At 39.5% G+C, this 17846-nt stretch overlaps 1 protein-coding gene across 2 annotated transcripts in view; it reads left to right on the forward strand.

Moving 5' to 3' along the window:
* sntg2 (syntrophin, gamma 2) overlaps positions 1 to 12131 on the forward strand; it is a 52356-nt gene extending 40225 nt beyond the window's left edge. The window contains exons 15-17 of one of the 2 annotated variants that reach the window (XM_057860055.1): positions 2925 to 3017; positions 10370 to 10480; positions 10607 to 12131. In XM_057860055.1, coding sequence (XP_057716038.1) covers positions 2925 to 3017; positions 10370 to 10480; positions 10607 to 10735 — 333 coding nt within the window. In that variant the 3' untranslated portion in view covers positions 10736 to 12131. The remainder of the gene's footprint in view (positions 1 to 2924; positions 3018 to 10369; positions 10481 to 10606) is intronic. The other variant, XM_057860053.1, reaches the window with a different exon arrangement.
* The last annotated feature ends 5715 nt before the right edge of the window (positions 12132 to 17846 follow it).

Genomic DNA, 17846 nt, shown 5'->3' on the forward strand with positions numbered 1-17846 from the left:
TTTCAGAATTGGGACTCCTGACATGTCCCGTAGGATATTCACTGCACTCATATACAGCTTTTTAAAAAAAATAAATAAATAAAAAAAACGACTGTGTGACAAAACGGGGAATTCCTTTGTGTATTTCATGCATGAAGAACTAGTAACAGAATGTCTTGTGGCACAATAAGACTGTTGTAATCTAAAAATAAAAAACAAAGGTTTTTCAAAATTAATGTATTTATATAAATGCTTGTTGAAAAATCTAATATTTAGAACTGTCACTTTAGGTGGGGTGTTCATTCTGGCATGGATGCTCAAAGAAAAAAATGCCAGGAAGCAGATGAAGACGTTTAGGGAGTAAAAAGTGTCATTTCCAGTTCATAAGATACAAGGTGACAAGGAAAGACAATGAAAAGACTTGACAAGTGATATTGAACATAATACAAGTGACGTTTCTACAACAGGCAGATGTCCAGTACGACATTTTGCAAAAAGAAAGACTTTTCTAATGTTTGGCATTTTAGCCACATGCAAACAGACAATTTGGGGAATTAGAAATACAATGTTTAACACTGGAACCACAGGGTTTTTATGGGCTATAAAGGAAGATCAGAAAGGTGTCAAATGCCCATGATACCAAACTGACTACGTACTTGGCTATGTCAAACAATAGACCACTCAAACAAGCAATTAAGCAGGCAACCCCCCTACACACTCCTCTGGAGTCGCTGCCTAGGTGTGTGTGTGTGTGTGTGTGGGGGGGGGGGGTCACTCTAGATAGCTGCAATTGGCATCTTGTATATTTGCAAATACAGGGCTCCCATGGCTTTGGCGAACACGGAGATGACCAGTCGCCGTGTTCTACAATATGATTGTCATGGCAGCACTGACTGCATATGTGTTGTATCATGCATGCACTGGAAGGCAAACGAGACGGGTGGAATTCTTGGTGGATCTTGCAAAGGAATTGGCTCACTCTCACATGGGCGCAAAGAAGGCGCAGAAGGAAAAATTGAAACCACATTAAAAAAACACATGAACCACATAAAAAATGTTTTTTGATTACACCATCCCTTGTATATAGTTTCTTTTGTCCTCTTTTTCACATACCTTTTTTATTGAATGAAAAGCTTTTTTGTGCATAAAAATGACTTGTGTTGTGCATCATCACCCATCCATCACCAGCAATATGACAATTATAGCTCCATACATGCAAGACACAGTGCAACTAAATATTCAGAGCGATTGAGACAGCTGTTTCTCAATGTTGTAATGTCAGACAGTCCTCCGCAACAAATCCCCAGCAAAAAAAAGTGCTCTGAAATCTTCTCAATTTTGTCAACTCGTGCACAAGTCGATCACATTAGACAACCACACTGACCAGTTACCAACCGCTAAAACATAATTATCTGGACATGAAGCTGTAGAGATAAGTGTATAGTGTAAAAAAAACTGTAAGAGTAAAGATGGGTGAGTTGCAGTGCTGACATGCACCAAGGTGTAGAAGGGAGCAAAGTCCAATCCTGTATTGTAAGTGGATGAGAGGTGGTGTCTTAACCTTCCTCCTCAATTCAGAGATGTTGTCTGTGCTTTGACAAAACATTCTTTTACACCACTGAAACCATCAAACCATCCACCTGAATGAATAGTGATGAGTGACTGCTCATTTTTCAATTTTGATTGAAAATGTTAGGAAAACATCAAAACATTTTTTTCTGATGAGGATTCACTGAGAATAAGTGTCCAACATGAAAACACAACAAAGTAACAAATGTCTCAATCACTCTCTGTCAGAAAAATTAACTACAGGAGGTTTAGGCAAACTGCAGCTTTTGGAATATGGAAGAAGGTTGTCGGCCCGATTGCCTGCCTGAGCAGTCCACTGTCCAATAAAGCCAAGGCAGCCCTGCCCTGCAAACACTCAAGATGCTAATTGGAGCAATTAACCCTGTGGTTTTGCGAGTTTGAATGGGAATACGTAATGAGGACCTCAATGGTCACAAAAGATGGGCTGATTAGGGTCAGATGACCCTTTTCTGGTAACAAAAGTGATTTGTATGAACTGATCTTGGTAGTTCTAGTTGAAAAAAAAACATCCAACCAAAGTGAAGATTTGCTAATTCCGAGTTTTATACATCTGCGCGTCAACGTTAATCAACGGGGATTTGTGTGTGTGCGTTATGTGTATATTTGTATGTTAGGCCTCCACAATATAACATTTGAACATCACTATCGCAATGTGCGCTTGCTCAATAGTCCTTTCGCAGGATGTGCGATTTATTTATATTTTTTGAACACGCTAACTTGTTTTGCTTCATAAAAGCGCAAGTGTACAAAGACATGGCCTCCTGGATCTCTTTTATATACAGCATTCTTCATCATTCACAGATAAATTGTATTTTGTCAATGTGGTCATGGTGAGTCAACCAAAGTTTTCCCTATTCAAGTAATCTGGTGAAAATTCTTCTAGTTTTAATATCACAAAATATATCTCGCAAACCCCCAAAATGTCACAATATCAGTCTTTTTTTCTAATACCTTTCAGCCCTAATGTATGTGTGAATAATGTATAACAAGCTCATCCAAACAAACTAAGACATTTCCCCCTAGGACGCTCATCATGACCAGAATACAGTCATTTATCAATCTTTGTTTGTGACTGAGTGGATGTGTGTGCATGCCGCAGAGGTTTTTCAAAGATGTGGTTATAAAATGTTTTACACCCTCGCTTTACACCAGGAGAGGACACTATAATGCTTGATGCAATGAACCCATTTTTGAACCATTTCACAAAAGCGTCATTAAACCGATTTCCACTAACAAATGATAGAGTAAATTGATAGTTAGATAATTCTAAATGCTAAAATATTTTTTCCTAGAACATTATGACCTGTATGATTTGTAAACTCCATCATATTGTTTGTCGTATTCTTTCCCACCAGGCAAAAAGCTACATGTGCTGCAACAACGGGAACACACTGTGCTTCACCATAGATTTTGATTCAGGCCTGACGTGTTTGGATTGCTCCTCTAATGTAAGTGATAACTGATTTGATAACATACTGGTACTATAATTGCTCATCGCCAGGGGTGGAAAGAGTACTAAAAAAATCTACTCATGTAGAAGTTCTTTGGTACAGTGGGGCAAATACGTATTTAGTCAAGTTCTCCCACTTGAAAATATTAGAGAGGCCAGTAATTGTCAACATGGGTAAACCTCAACCATGAGAGACAGAATGTGGGGGGAAAAAATCACATTGTTTGATTTTTAAAGAATTTATTAGCAAATCATGGTGGAAAATAAGTATTTGATCAATACCAAAAGTTCATCTCAATACTTCGTTGTGTACCCTTTGTTGGAAATAACGGAGGCCAAACGTTTTCTGTAACTCTTCACAAGCTTTTCACACACTGTTGCTGGTGTCACGTTCTGCTCCTGGTCAGATTTTGTGTTGTTGCAGAGCCAGCTGTGGGGCGTTCCCGACGTCGCACCTGCAGCTAATCACTGCTCATCAACAATAGTATAAAGATGCAGGCGATCCACTGGAAGGAGGCCGAGATATTTTCCTTGCTGGTCGCCATTCGACATCCTCGTATATGATAGCTTGTTATTTGTGTAATTTCGCCCCTGCCGTGGGTTTTGGTCACCTGTCGCTTTAGTTTTGTATGCCTCTACCTTGTGCAGGTACGTGAGTGTATTTTAGTTGTTTTATTGGCTCTCTGCCTACCACCTTGGTTTGCCCTTGCGTTTGTATATTGATCCCCGTCGACCTCCTGTCACGGACCCCTTTTGTTATTTCCCTTTTTACCGCGATCGCGTGTGGTTTTGTTTGTATTTAATAAACCCTTGTACGCTCCCCCCAGTCGTTTTTTGTCTGTTGTGAGTCCAACCTTGTTTCCGCGTTCGCGGACCCCGACAGCTTGTATTTTGGCCCATTCCTCCATGCAGATCTCGAGAGCAGTGATGTTTTGGGGCTGTCGTTGGGCAACACGGACTTTCAACTCCCTCCATAGATTTTCTATGGGGTTGAGATCTGGAGACTGGCTAGGCTACTTCAGGACCTTGAAATGCTTCTTACGAAGCCACTCCTTTGTTGCCCTGGCTGTGTGTTTGGGATCATTGTCATGCTGAAAGACCCAGCAACGTCTCATCTTCAATACCCTTGCTGATGGAAGGAGATTTTCACTCAAAATCTCTTGATACATGGCCCCATTCATTCTTTCCTTTACACAGATCTGTCGTCCTGGTCCTTTTGCAGAAAAACAGCCCCAAAGCATGATGTTTCCACCTCCATGCTTCACAGTGGGTATGGTGTTCTTCGGATGCAATTCAGTATTCTTTCTCTTCCAAACACAAGAACCTGTTTCTACCAAAAAGTTGTATTTTGGTTTCATCTGACCATAACACATTCTCCCAGTCCTCTTCTGGATCATCCAAATGCTCTCTAGTGAACCGCAAACGGGCCTGGACTTGTACTGGCTTCAGCAGGGGGACACGTCTGGCAGTGCAGGATTTGAGTCCCTGGCAGCGCATTGTGTTACTGATAGTAGCCTTTGTTACTGTGGTCACAGCTCTCTGTAGGTCATTCACTAGGTCCCCCGTGCGGTTCTGGGATTTTTGCTCACCGTTCTTATTATCATTTTGATGCCACTGGGTGAGATCTTGCATGGAGCCCCAGATCTAGAGAGATAATCAGTGGTCTTGTATGTCTTCCATTTTCTAATAATTGCTCCCTTTCTTTACACCAAGCATTTTACCTAATGCAGATTCAGTCTTCCCAGCCTGGTGCAGGTCTACAATTTTGTCTCTGGTGTCCTTCGACAGCTCTTTGGTCTTGGCCATAGTAGAGTTTGGAGTTTGACTGACTGAGATTGTGGACAGGTGTCTTTTATACCGACAATGAGTTAAAACAGGTGCCATTAATACAGGTAACGAGTGGAGCCTCATTAGACCACTTTGAAAGCCAAAAATCTTGCTTGTTTGTAGGTGACCAAATACCAAATACTTATTTTCCAGTCTAATTTGGAAATAAACTATTTAAAAATCAAACAATTGATTTTTTTTTTTTTTTCCCACATTCTGTCCCTCATGGTTGAGGTTTACCCATGTTGACAATTACATGCCTCTCTAATCTTTTCAAGTCAGAGAACTAGCACAATTGGTGGTTGACTAAATACTTATTTGCCCCACTGTACCTCTTCGTGCGAATTTAATTAGTTCCAAGACCAGGTTGGAAAGTCAAAATTGTCGTATGTTGAGTGGGATTTTCCCATAAGAATACGTTATAATTTTATTAATTTGTTCCATAGTCCAAAAACCTACGCTAAATCTGTCACATTCTGCTGCTGGCCAGGTTTTGTTTTGTTACAGAGGGGGGCGTTCCCGACGTCGCACCTGCAGCTAATTCCAGCTAATCAACAGTAGTATACAAACGCCGGCGATCCAAGAGAAGGGTGCCAAGATATTAGCTTGCTGGTCGCTATTCGACAACTAGTACAGTGCTGGCCAAAACTCTTGGCACCCCTGCAATTCTGTCAGATAATGCTCAATTTCTCCCAGGAAATGATTGTAATAACAAATGCTTTGGTTGTAATATCTTCATTTATTTTGCTTGCAATGAACAAACACAAAAGAGAATGAAAAAAAAATTGAATCATTATCCTTTTTCACAAAACAAAACTTTTTTGTCACAAAAATGGGCCAGATATAAGTCTCACCCTCAGCGTAATACTTGGTAGAACAACCTTTAGACAAAATAACTGCGAACAATTGCTTCCTGTATTAGTGAATGAGTTTCTTACAATGCTCTGCTGGAATTTTAGACCATTCTTCTTTGGCCAACTGCTCCAGGTCTTTGAGATTTGAAGGGTGCCTTCTCCAAACTGCCATCTTCAGATCTCTCCACAGGTGTTCTATCGGATTCAGGTCTGTACTCATTGCTGGTCACTTTAGAAGTCTTCAGTGCTTTCTCCCGAACCATTTTCTATTGATTTTTGAAGTCATTGTCATTGTCCTGCTGGAAGACCCATGACCTCTGAGGGAGACCCAGCTTTCTCACACTGGGCCCAACATTATGCTGCTAAATTTGTTGGTAGTCTTCAGACTTCATAATGCCATGCACATGATCAAGCAATCCATTGCCAGAGGCAGCAAAGCAACCCCAAAACATCAGGGAACTTCCACCATGTTTGACTGTGGGGACCGTGTTCTTTTCTTTGAAGGCCTCATTTTTCCCCCTGTAAACTCTATGTTGATGCCTTTTCCCAAAAAGCTCTACTTTTGTCTCATTGGACCAGAGAACATTCTTCCAAAATGTTTTTGGCTTTCTCAGGTAAGGTTTGGCAAACTCCAGCCTGACTTTATGTCTCTGTGTCAGAAGTGGTGTCTTCCTGGGTCTCCTACCATAAAGTCCCTTTTCATTCAGACGTCGACAGATAGTACGAGTTAACACTGTTGCACCCTCGGACAGCAGGACAGCTTGAACTTGTTTGGATTTTAGTTGAAGTTCTTTATCCACCAGCTGCACGAACTTTCGTTGAAATCTCTCGTCAATTTTTGTTTTCCGTCCACATCTAGAGAGGTTAGCCACAGTGCCATGGGCTTTACATTATTGACGACACAGCGCACGGTAGACACAGGAACATTCAGGTCTTTGGAGATGGACTTTTTAGTCTTCAGATTGCTAATGCTTCATCACAATTTTGCTTCTCAAGTCCTCAGACAGTTGTTTGGTCTTGTTTCTTTTCTCCATGCTCAATGGGGTACACACAAGGACACAGGACAGAGGTTGAGTCAACTTTTGTCCATTCTAACTGGCTGCAAGTGTGATTTAGTTATTGCCACCACCTGGTATGTGCCACAGGTAAGTAACAGGTGCCGTTAATTACACAAATTAGAGAAGCATCACATGATTTTTCAAAGGGTGCCAATACTTTTGTCTGGACCATTTTTGGAGTTTTGTGTAAAATGATAATGATTACATTTTTTTCCCATTCTCTTTTGTGTTTTTTTCATTGCAAACAAAATAAATGAAGATATTACTATCAAAGCATTTGTTATTACAATCATTTCCTGGGAGAAATTGAGCATTATCTGACACGATTGCAGGGGTGCCAAGACTTTTGGCCAGCACTGTACTTTCGAGTTGAATTTTTTTTGCTGGGTTGTTAGTCAGCCGCCTTTGTTTTGTTCTTGTGCAGGAATTTAGGGGCCGTTTACATGGTGACTCACGGAGAATACTAAAAATTTCAAATTTGCATTTGCGTCTCCATTCAAACAATGTCGCAATGCCGCATGAAAACGATGTAGTATTCATGCCAGGCCCTAGGGTGCAGTGCAGATTTACAGGCCAACAGAGAATGATGCGCTTTGACCCCACCAAGCTCCCTCAGCATGGAAAAAAATATGCCCGCCCATTGGAAGAAATGGCTTTTTTTTTTTTTTTTTTTTGTTCAAAAAGGCACAAAAATGGAAACATTCAACATATTTAATTTAAAAATATTATTAAAACAGTAAATTAAAGCTGACATTCCACCATATTTGCTGTTTTTAATGTTTAGTAGCACTGCTGTGCACGCCCAATATGACGTTTACGAGTGCTGACGTTATCGGCACGGTCTCGCGCCGCGGGAGCCTTTGATATGCATGCGAGGAAGCCCCCCTTAATCCCCCGCAATCGGATTCTTCCACTTTGGAGGCAGGATTCAGAATTTTTCGTCTTCGCCGACACCATGTGCACGCGAGGCCACTCCGCAACACAGTCATTGCGTCTTCGTGTCGCAGAGTCGCCATGTAAACTGCCCCTTAGTGTATTTAATTTTGTTGTCTTTTTGGCTCTCTGCCCACCACTTAGTTTAGTATAATTGATCTCCATTTACCTATTGTTCATGGAACCATTTTGTTATTGCCTCTTTTCTGCTGTTCCTGTCTGACGCGAGAGTTAGAGAAGAGAGGTTTAGGTGCGTTAAAGTGGGAAGCTTTTACTTTCTCCTTTCATGTTCTGTTGTTGTTGGCGTGGGCTACGGCGGACATTTGCCGTGTTGTGTTGCACAAGTTCTTCAATAAATAATTTTTAACTTGACAAAGCTGGCGACTTCCTTGCCGATGTTACAACTATAATAATAATAATAATGATGAGAGTCATCCTCGAAATCGTAGACATATTCCGGCCGAATTGTCGAGCCAGTTCGCTGACCCACACACCACGCTCATATTTGTCTTGCATTTCCTTCTTAATTTCAATGTTAAGCGTCATTTTTGTCTTTTTTTTACCATCTTCACTAACCTCCTTGGGACCTATGATGATTTCTCTCTCAAGAAAATCTGCCGTGCGTCCGTTATGCAGGAAAACAATGAAATTGCGACGCTGGCATAAATCGTCGCATTTCGAGCATGTCGTCATATGTCGAGACAAATGGCAAGTCAAATTTTACATCGGATGTCGAAAGGATCATATGTCGAAGCGATCAAATGTCGAGGTACCACTTTACTGTTAAATTGCTGAACTTTTGCTCTTTGCCATGGTAATCTGCGATGTTATGTCCCTCGGTGGCAGGTGTATTTTTTTATTTTATTTTTTTTCACGAATGCGCGACATGCTGATTCGTGGCTGGTTACCAGCACTATTCAAAGGCAGTTGTATAGTAATACAGTATTGTACCGTACCTTGACTCTGTCAAACAGTGAGGCATGGTGGTCTCATAAATGTTAAAGTGGCAATAAAGTTGTATACAGTATATATGGTGAAAAACACAGACAAGACTGAAAAAGCAGTTTCTGCTCTTGCACCCCTCTTTAAAAGAAACTGCTGTATTTTACGCCAAAACAACTGATGTGTTTGATAGAACTAAATGTGTATTTGCTGCCATAGCAGATTCATGGCGCATTAAGCCCCCGAACTATTTTTAATTTGCCCGTTTTACCCTCAAAACCCCCGTTTACAGACGTCGCGCAACCATTTTTGTTTTAACCCAGCCTTGAAAACAAGGTAAGTAATTATATTTATTTTTCAAAATGTCTGTCATTTTTAGCTTAGAATCATTAATTGAAGTCTATTATTTTGTTTAAAAAAAAAAAAAATTAAAAACTACTTTAAAAATTATTCACTCGCATATTTTAAATTTTTAAACAAATTATGTCACAATGAAAAAAATGGCATCTGTAAAAAAAGACACGGATATCTACCTCATAACTATCACTAAATTGTATTTTTTTTTGTTACGGTTGCATTTTCCTCAATAAGTTAGATGATAAATAATCGACACAAACAAAAAAAAATTGAAAAAAACGTTTAAAAGGGTAAATATATGAAAAAGTAAATCTTGACCACTCCTTGATGTCTGCGATTTCTGCATCGCGACCCTTGTTATATTATCATGTTTCACCCATAAAATCCCCCAAAAATCCAGCCATTCACAGCTGTGTCTTGACACTCAGTGATACATGCGACATGGAGTTTTTGGATCGAAACAAGATAAGTATGCGATAATATCTCATTAAAGTCATGGCGTCTGTAATTCTGCTCTCGCGTGTTCTCGCCTCCAAATAGGGTTTTACTGTTTAAAAAACTTTTTTTTTTTTTTTTTTTTTTTTTTTTAATGCCCTCCTGTTCAAAATTTTTCTCCCGCCTGAAAATCGAGATTTTAAGCTTTCCAATGATGTATCACACATGCATATCGGACAATTTGGAAAGATGGCCAAATTGAGGGTCTCAGAGCGGAACTTGAAGTCACCGAAGTGTTTTCCGCCATACATATTGTATATTTTATTATTTTCTCCAACCCTGGATGCGTATTATCAGGTTTGTGCAACAGTTTACTTTGAAAGTGGTCAGAATGTGATTTTTCTAAGCTACTTCAGTTAGTCCTATTTGAATTTCCTATATGAATACTTAACATATAAACTTCAACAGCTAATAGGTCTGATTGGCCGTCGTTGACAATGCAATGGTAAAAATGCATCGCTAACATGTTGGAAGTAACGCATCTTCAACCTGCTCACTTCCGGTTTATCACACAGCTGTCGCGAACAGAAATTGGCATTAAAATAGTGGATTGGGCTACTTAGGTTTATTACACGATAAAAAAAAGACTTCAAATTGTGGCTCAGAGAAATCTTTTCTATTTGACGAAAATACCCGCTGACATAAAAGTGGCACTTTAACTTATTGGCTGTCATTGACAGCACTAGATGTTCAATCCATTTTGAAGTGGGAGGATTGGCAGTGAATGAATGAATGTTCATTCGCTTCCACTCTCCGAGTTCAAATGCATTGGATGTCTTCTAGTGATAAACTAATTTAAATTTGCAGCAGAAGGAAAATTTAAAAATGAAAAGATTTCGAAGTGCTCATGATGGGTTTTTATTAATCCCCGTGTTCTTTTGTAGATGATACTATGGCGATATAAATTCTCTCAGCTTAAAGGCTCCTCTGATGACGGAAAAACCAGGGTAAAACTTCTTTTCAAGAATGCTGAAAGCAAGCAAATAGACATGCAGGTATTGATATGATTTCCATGCAGAAAATGTTTTTAGTTGTAATGTTTTGCAACTGTTTGTCACCAAACTATGGATTTTGTTTTATATACAAACTGATATGTGTCTGTCCTTGTTATTTTTGTCCAGGAACTAGAGTTTGCCAATTTAACTGCGGTCCTCCACTGTATACACTCTTTTATTGCAGCCAAAGTGGCATCCATGGACCCTCACTTCACATGCAATCAAAGCTTTAGTGTAAATTATACAAACATATGAAAGAATATGACTGAATCATTGTTGTTGGTACATAATATCAGTGGATATTTTTCTTATGATTGCTATTTTTCATCTGTGTAGCGGTAAAGGTGCAGTGTTCAAAACGCTCCATTTTGGTCACCATTATGTGCTTCTGTTTCTTTATTTCTGGTATACGTTATGAACATAAAGTTGACTGCCAATCCATGATGTCGTATAATGTGTTTGCAATGATTACAATGATTACAGCTTGACTCAACCATGTCAAATGTAATTAGAAATGTAGAAAAAGAAATTGAGATACTGTCCTATGTTGGCTTTGTCGAAGTATCGTTAGTTTGCTTCATTTTTTTTGTATCAAATAAAGTCATAACATTTGACAATCTTCACATTTTACTGGAATTTGGCATTTCACATGTAATTAGATCTAATAAACCACTTGTGTTAACATGTATTCCAATGCAATGAAAACAAATCGTGTCTAATTTCAATGTTGCAAATGCGTCTTTCTTGTATTTTCATTAACATGTTTATTAAAAAATCATCGGAACGTATGTTTAGCGCTTTTCAAAATCAGTTTGAAGAATAGCTATGTTAGCTTATTTAAAGGCCACTTATTATACTATTTCAACCCAAGTTAAAAGTTCATCATCTAAAGTTGCTATGTGCAAGTACTTTGCCAAAACCTCAAGGATTTAAAATTAACGCAACTTTTCTGCTGTCTTGACAGCGCTTTTTGCAAAACGACTCCGCGACCCTCGTGAGGAGAAAGCGGCATGGAAAATGAATGAATGAATGACTTGTTTTCTGATGCTACTAGTCCAATTCATGAGGCAAAAGATTGGCATACCAAGCTAAACATCATATCTTGGCATTGCCCCATCAACTTGGTAATTTATCACCTTTTACCCACTAAAACAAAGCTTATATCAAAGAAAGTAGATGTCTGTTTTGGTACAACCCTTGCCCCAAGTATAACTTTGTTGGCAAAGCCTCCTGTTCCCCTTGTAGATAAAATATCTCACATAGGCTCTATGACAGAGCCTACGAGTAAAGGTGGAAACACAACATAGTAGGGTCGTGAGACTTTTTGGAGACTCACTACCAAAGCCAACGCCTGAGGGCTTTAGCCCGCCACACAGCAGGAAGGCAGGACCTTTAAGTTGGGGGTGGGTGCTCTATCTTTCTGAAGTAGAAAAGTTACGGAGGTATGAAACCGCTCGTGTTAACCTCTTAATAAACTTTTTAACAAAATTAGTGGACCAGATTCTTCATGTTTTTTTTGTTTGTTTGTTTGCTTGTTCTGGGGGGTCCTAAAAGCTTCCGTTCATGAACTGTGCCATATTTTTAAGTTAAATAGGACGAAAAAAGAAAATATGGGAGAAAAAGATGCTGTATGGATTTGTTTTTCTATACAAACTAGACTAGACTTTTCCACCAATGTGTGTTTTAACGTGGCCATAGACTTCATACTGATATGAATAAAGGAATGATGAATAAATGCTTAAATCCCCAAATTCTTTATAAATATGAACATAAAACCATCTCGATTCTTTGTTTTTTATTCTTTGTTGTCTTGTTGTTTCTTTGTTTGTACATCATCTGTCCCGTTTTGAAATTTATGATTTAGTAAATTTCAAAACGGGACAGATGATGTACAACGCCTCAACAAATAGCCCTCCGTATAACTTGCAAAGTCGTTTCCAGGCTAGGGAATCGAAATACGATTTGAGGGGAGAAAATGTGTTCAAACTTAACTACGCTAGAACAACACTAAAATCATTTTCGGTTCCTTACTCTGGTGTAAAGCTTTGGAACAAACTAGATTCTGCAGTGACCAGCTCAGGGTCATTGGCTGTTTTTAAGAGGAGGTATAAACAAACGTTATTAAATAATTATGTTGCTGACTCAAGATAACTCTTGGACATAATAAGAACGGTACAAATGTTAAATAATGTCTGGGTGGCAACTCAAACCTGGAAGCAAAACAGAGTGTACCCAAAACAATGGAAGGCAAAAATAAAAGAGGAAAAAAAAAACAAAGGTGACTCAAAGCCAATGCAAACAGAACTCACAAGGACCTATCATCTGTAGGCTGTAAATACACAGACAAGTGACTTCAAATTCTGTAACAACATGGAACTGGTCGATTGGCCACTGTCCTGCCCAAGATCTTTACAATGCGGTCAAAACCTGGACAACGCGCCTGCCCAGAAAACACCTTAAAGTCTGGGTATTGTGGAGGATAGCTGGGGTAGATGGCGGCCACTGTGTCTGACCACACTCGAAGTGGAACGATATCGAGGATGTTTCCTTTTGGTGCGCTGCTGGCAGCTACTCTTCTGATTGTGCCAGGTGGGACAGTGATCGCTGGGACGGTCCTTACTGAAGGACTTAGCGATGCCAGTCCCCCAGGCCATGAGTCCACAACCGGAAAGGCGATGCAACCTACTACGAAGCTGCCCAACCTTGAGATGAATGTTCGTCGGGAGTCAGCAAGGAATGAAAACTGCGACGAAGGCGACAAAAGGAGGGTGGCGGACACGGCCTACCATCGGTCCTCAGCTATCCCCTATCCTCTGGACCGTATCAACAGAATAAACTAATTACTGAATTATGAACTAATCTACTGGATTTAATCATAACGAGCACATTGCCACGATCGACAATGGACTATTGGGAAAATAAACAATCAGAGGGGACGGTTATTATAAAAAACTTGTAATCACTACGAAATCTGAATGTCAAATTTTGATATTCGATATTTTCTGCGTCCTATATGGTATACTGGGGACGGGTTTCAATAAGCTTCGGCTTTTCCTGTCAGCCCTTTTCTTTTCGGGTTGAATTTATTGTTAACACATATAAATGCTGTATATTTGAATTTGTCATGCCTGAAGGGAAAATAAATACATAAATAAATAAATTTATTAATTAAATTAAAGAGCAAACAAGCAGGCAGTTAGCATTTATTTTACATAAATATGTCGAAGAATGATGCTGTCGCCACATTGTCTTTTAGACAATGTGGCGACAGCCTTACAACAAAGAGCTTTTTACGTTCAAAATTCTTATGAAAAACGAAAAATATAATAATTACCTTGAATCCTCGAACAAATCACTCCTGAGACAATCCTTCCTGTTTGTATGCGGTACAGCTTTTGTACTTTTTCAACCTATATCCGGCGTTGGATCGCTGCATGTGTCGCTGCGACCGACTGCGAATAACTAAAGCGGATTGTGGGATGGCCCCCTACTTGAAGGCGTGGCGCAGTGAATTATGAAGTCTATGACTTGGCCTTTAGAGTAGCGGTGTCAAAACTCAATTTTGTTTCAAGACATGGTTTCCTATAGAGGGCCATTATGTTGGCCAACCAACATTCTGTAAATATTTTACTCATTTGGTTGGCACTGACGATGCTAGAGGTCTAATCCATTTTGACTGGGAGAGGGTCGAATGAATGTTTACGTGTGGAAATTTATCATACACTGAGATGTGTGCTTTGTTTATTAAATGCTAAATCACCATACATTTAAAAATAAAAATAAAAAATCCTATTTTCAATACAAATATTTGAAATGTCCCGAAGAAGTAAGAAAAGATTAGAATATTACTTGTAACTGAAGTAATAGGAACAACCAAGGGGAACTGAAGTGACAACAGAAAATGTTACAGATCTTTAAAGTAAGACGCTAAACTCATCAGCAAGATAGACATGTTTAGTTAAAGAAAGCATCTGCTTATAATCACAAAGGATCTGTGCACATACATCAGTGAGACACTTGTTGTTAAACAACAAAAAGTTCCCTCTTCCTGTCTTTTCCCTTATTCATGAAAATAACCGCTTATCCTTACTGTTCCAACTCTTTTGGAGGGGACTCCAAATACCCTTTGGCCCGTTAAAAAGTAAGTTAAGATAGTTTACGTTTGAAAGAAAAAGATGCGATTTACCCAACCAAATGACTCAACAGCTCACTACAGACACAACTTTAAGATGTTGCATTAGCACAGTCAAGGGTGAATTTCAAGTACGATTCTCAGCTGTCAGCAGACCATGACTCACGATTGACGCCAGTGACATCTGAACGCTGACATCACAATACGTGGTAAAATGTATTCAAGGCCACTTCTAGGCCTCCAATTACGCACGTAGAAAGTTGTTTGCATGTCTCACTGCCTGTTTAAAACATTTTAGCAGAGTTCAACTTATTGTTTTTAATCTTCCCTACATCAAAAAAGGCAATAAAAAAAGGCTTTGGTAAGAAAAAAATAACAAGGAACAATTCAACACGCTAAAAACTGATGCGCCTTATATATGAATCGATACTGGTTAATCATGGGATGACATCCCCTTGAGCATAGCTTCATCAAGAGCTGCATTAAGCCATATGCTTCTGCATTGTGTTGATGGAGTAGCGACGGCGTAGACACTACGTCATAAAACGAGCATTCGAATTGCATCAAATGCTCATCCCTTGCGTCAAGGGAACACGCTTTGTAATACACTGTCAAGCCACTAGAGAGGTGCTGTGCGGGTTTGGGGGACTCATGTCGAATTCCTTAAGTTTCTTCCGGTCAGACAACAATGGCAACGGAGGTGGAATGCCTGAATGTGGATTTTCAGCTCATCAACATTGAACAACAAATATGGATCATACAAAAGTTGAGGTGCAGGCGACGCAGAAGACTGTTGCGGAGGTGGTCTGTCTGACTGTTGACGCCGCACAGAGAATAGCAGTCACATGACAAATTCTAGCATTGGGTGGAAGCCAGCAAGCTGCACTGTCCGGCGTTTTGTCCGATTTCTGTGCTGTGTCCTACAACCTGCCAGTGGGAAGCCATTGCAGATTTCTGGCGTCTATGGAACTTCCCAAACTGGGTGGAAGCCTTGATGATAAACACGTTATCATAAAAGCACTGAGGCAGTCTCAATCAGTGATGATGTATCAAGTGTGTGAAGTGTCTGTTGTTGAAAATTAAAACATCAACAAATTTTGACACCATACCTGTTCTTTATACACTCACAGCAAACATATGTACAAAATAAATGATAAAGAGCACCAACCAAAAATACAACATAAAGTGATAAAAAGCTGGCAGTTTTTGGCCGACTGGGTCACCGCTTCGTGTGGCCATTCGCTTCCAAAAAAACACATACTTGTCTCGGAGTTTCTTCCATTATTTTTAATGCATTGGCTGACCTCCATCCCCGTATTTTCAGCAATCTCCTTCCATGAATTGCTTGCCATTTGGCAATCTTTGTGCCTTGACGAAACACTGTACAGGTGATCGCACCTCTTCGATGATCCTCTCGTCGGCTTTGTCCATATTTTTGTGTAGCGCAACAGTGTTTGTAAATGGTGGTAATTTCGCGTTGAACCGGAAACAACAGTCTGAGTGGACCATCCACAGTCAATTTACGTCATGTCACCACGCGTTGACGTGACGCGTAGGCTGATAAATAGGGGGCCTGCATTGTTGGCGAGGCCGTCAAAGCTGACCGAGTCGAATCAAAGCTTTTTTCGTTGAAAATTCTTGTGAATATATGCTTAAATCCCTGAATTCTTTATAGATATGGACGTAAAACAGTCTCGATTCTTGGTTAAAAGCAAAAAAAACGTGCAGGTAGCATTTATTTTACCTAAATATGTCGAATGTGCGGCTTGTCTAAAACTTCACTGTGGCGTCGCCTTATCACAAGTACACAACAAAGAGCTTTTTATGTTGAAATTCTTGTAAATGAATGCATATATCCCTGAATTCATTACAGATATGGACGTAAAACAGTCTCGATTCTTGGTTAAAAGCAAAAGAAACCGTGCAGGTAGCATTCATTTTACCTAAATGCGGCGAATGTGCAGCTCGTCTTTAAGTTGCCTTACCACAACAAAGAGCTTTTTACGTTGAAATTATTGTGAATAAATGCTTAAATCCCTGAATTCTTTATAGATATGGATGTAAAACAGTCTCAATTCTTCTCAACGAGCAGGTTGCATTTATTCTACGTAAATATTGCAAACTATAATGCCAATCCCTCAGCGGCTAATCGCTCCATTTTTTTCATGTTTCAAATATATAATAATTACCTTGAATCCTCGAACAAATTACTCCCGAGACAATTCTTCCTGTTTGTGTGTGGTACAGCTTTCGTACTTTTTGAACTGAAATCCACCGTTAGTTCGCTGCGTGCGTGTGTTTGTGAATAGCTCCTCTTGATATGGGCGGCTCACTGCTTGAAGGACTTGCGCAGTGCAGGGCAGAGCTGACCCGTCAATAATGATGATGTCTATGTCAGGATTTTGTGGAGGTGCACATCAGGCTACGGCGGAGGGTCATAAATCGGGTCTGCCTTGAAGGCGTAGGTCCGCCGCAGAAGCATAAACCAGCCTTTACACAGCCCCAACCACTACTACTACTACTGCACCTTATAAAACGGTGCACCCTATAAATAAAAACAGTTTGTTGAACAAATTGCTGAGATGATACCAAAAAAAAAAAAAAAGACAAAGGTTTTATTTTTGTAAACCACAGTTTAAACATTAAAACTGCGCCTAGGAAAAGACTTGGATGGATGGGCTGGGGTTGTGGTCATGTACTTAACTCTTTCAACGCCATTTACGATGATAGACATCTAATAATGTGGCTCTTAAAAACTAAAATTTATAATGATTTTATTACTAGACGTCAAATCTATTTGAGGTAGGATGTTTGCATTTAAACTGTTTTCTCTGAAATACAAATTTTTGTTTTTATTGTAATCTTATCCACTTAAACTATTTTACACTTCACAGCAGATGGATGAAAAGTTCCACTTGATTGGTTGTCAGTTACCGTCAATGTCAGCCGATGAGTTAATTTAGATATGAGACTATCGAAGGTGGCAGCAGTTAACTACCCAAAATAATTTTCCCCGAAAGGAAATGTGTTCCTACACTAGTAATTGAAGCAGTTTATTTTTTTACTGACTTTTTAGGTAATGCCTCTAAAAAAGAAGAAGACAATATTTCCCAGGACTCTTGAGTCACATTATTTTTCCAAATCAGGAAAATAAAATGTATTTTCCGCTCTATAAGGTGCATCAGAGTATGAGGCACACTTTCAATGAATGACCTATTTTAAAACTGTTTTCAT

The sequence above is a fragment of the Corythoichthys intestinalis genome, chromosome 15, assembly GCF_030265065.1.
Source record: "Corythoichthys intestinalis isolate RoL2023-P3 chromosome 15, ASM3026506v1, whole genome shotgun sequence".
Taxonomy (NCBI): domain Eukaryota; kingdom Metazoa; phylum Chordata; class Actinopteri; order Syngnathiformes; family Syngnathidae; genus Corythoichthys; species Corythoichthys intestinalis.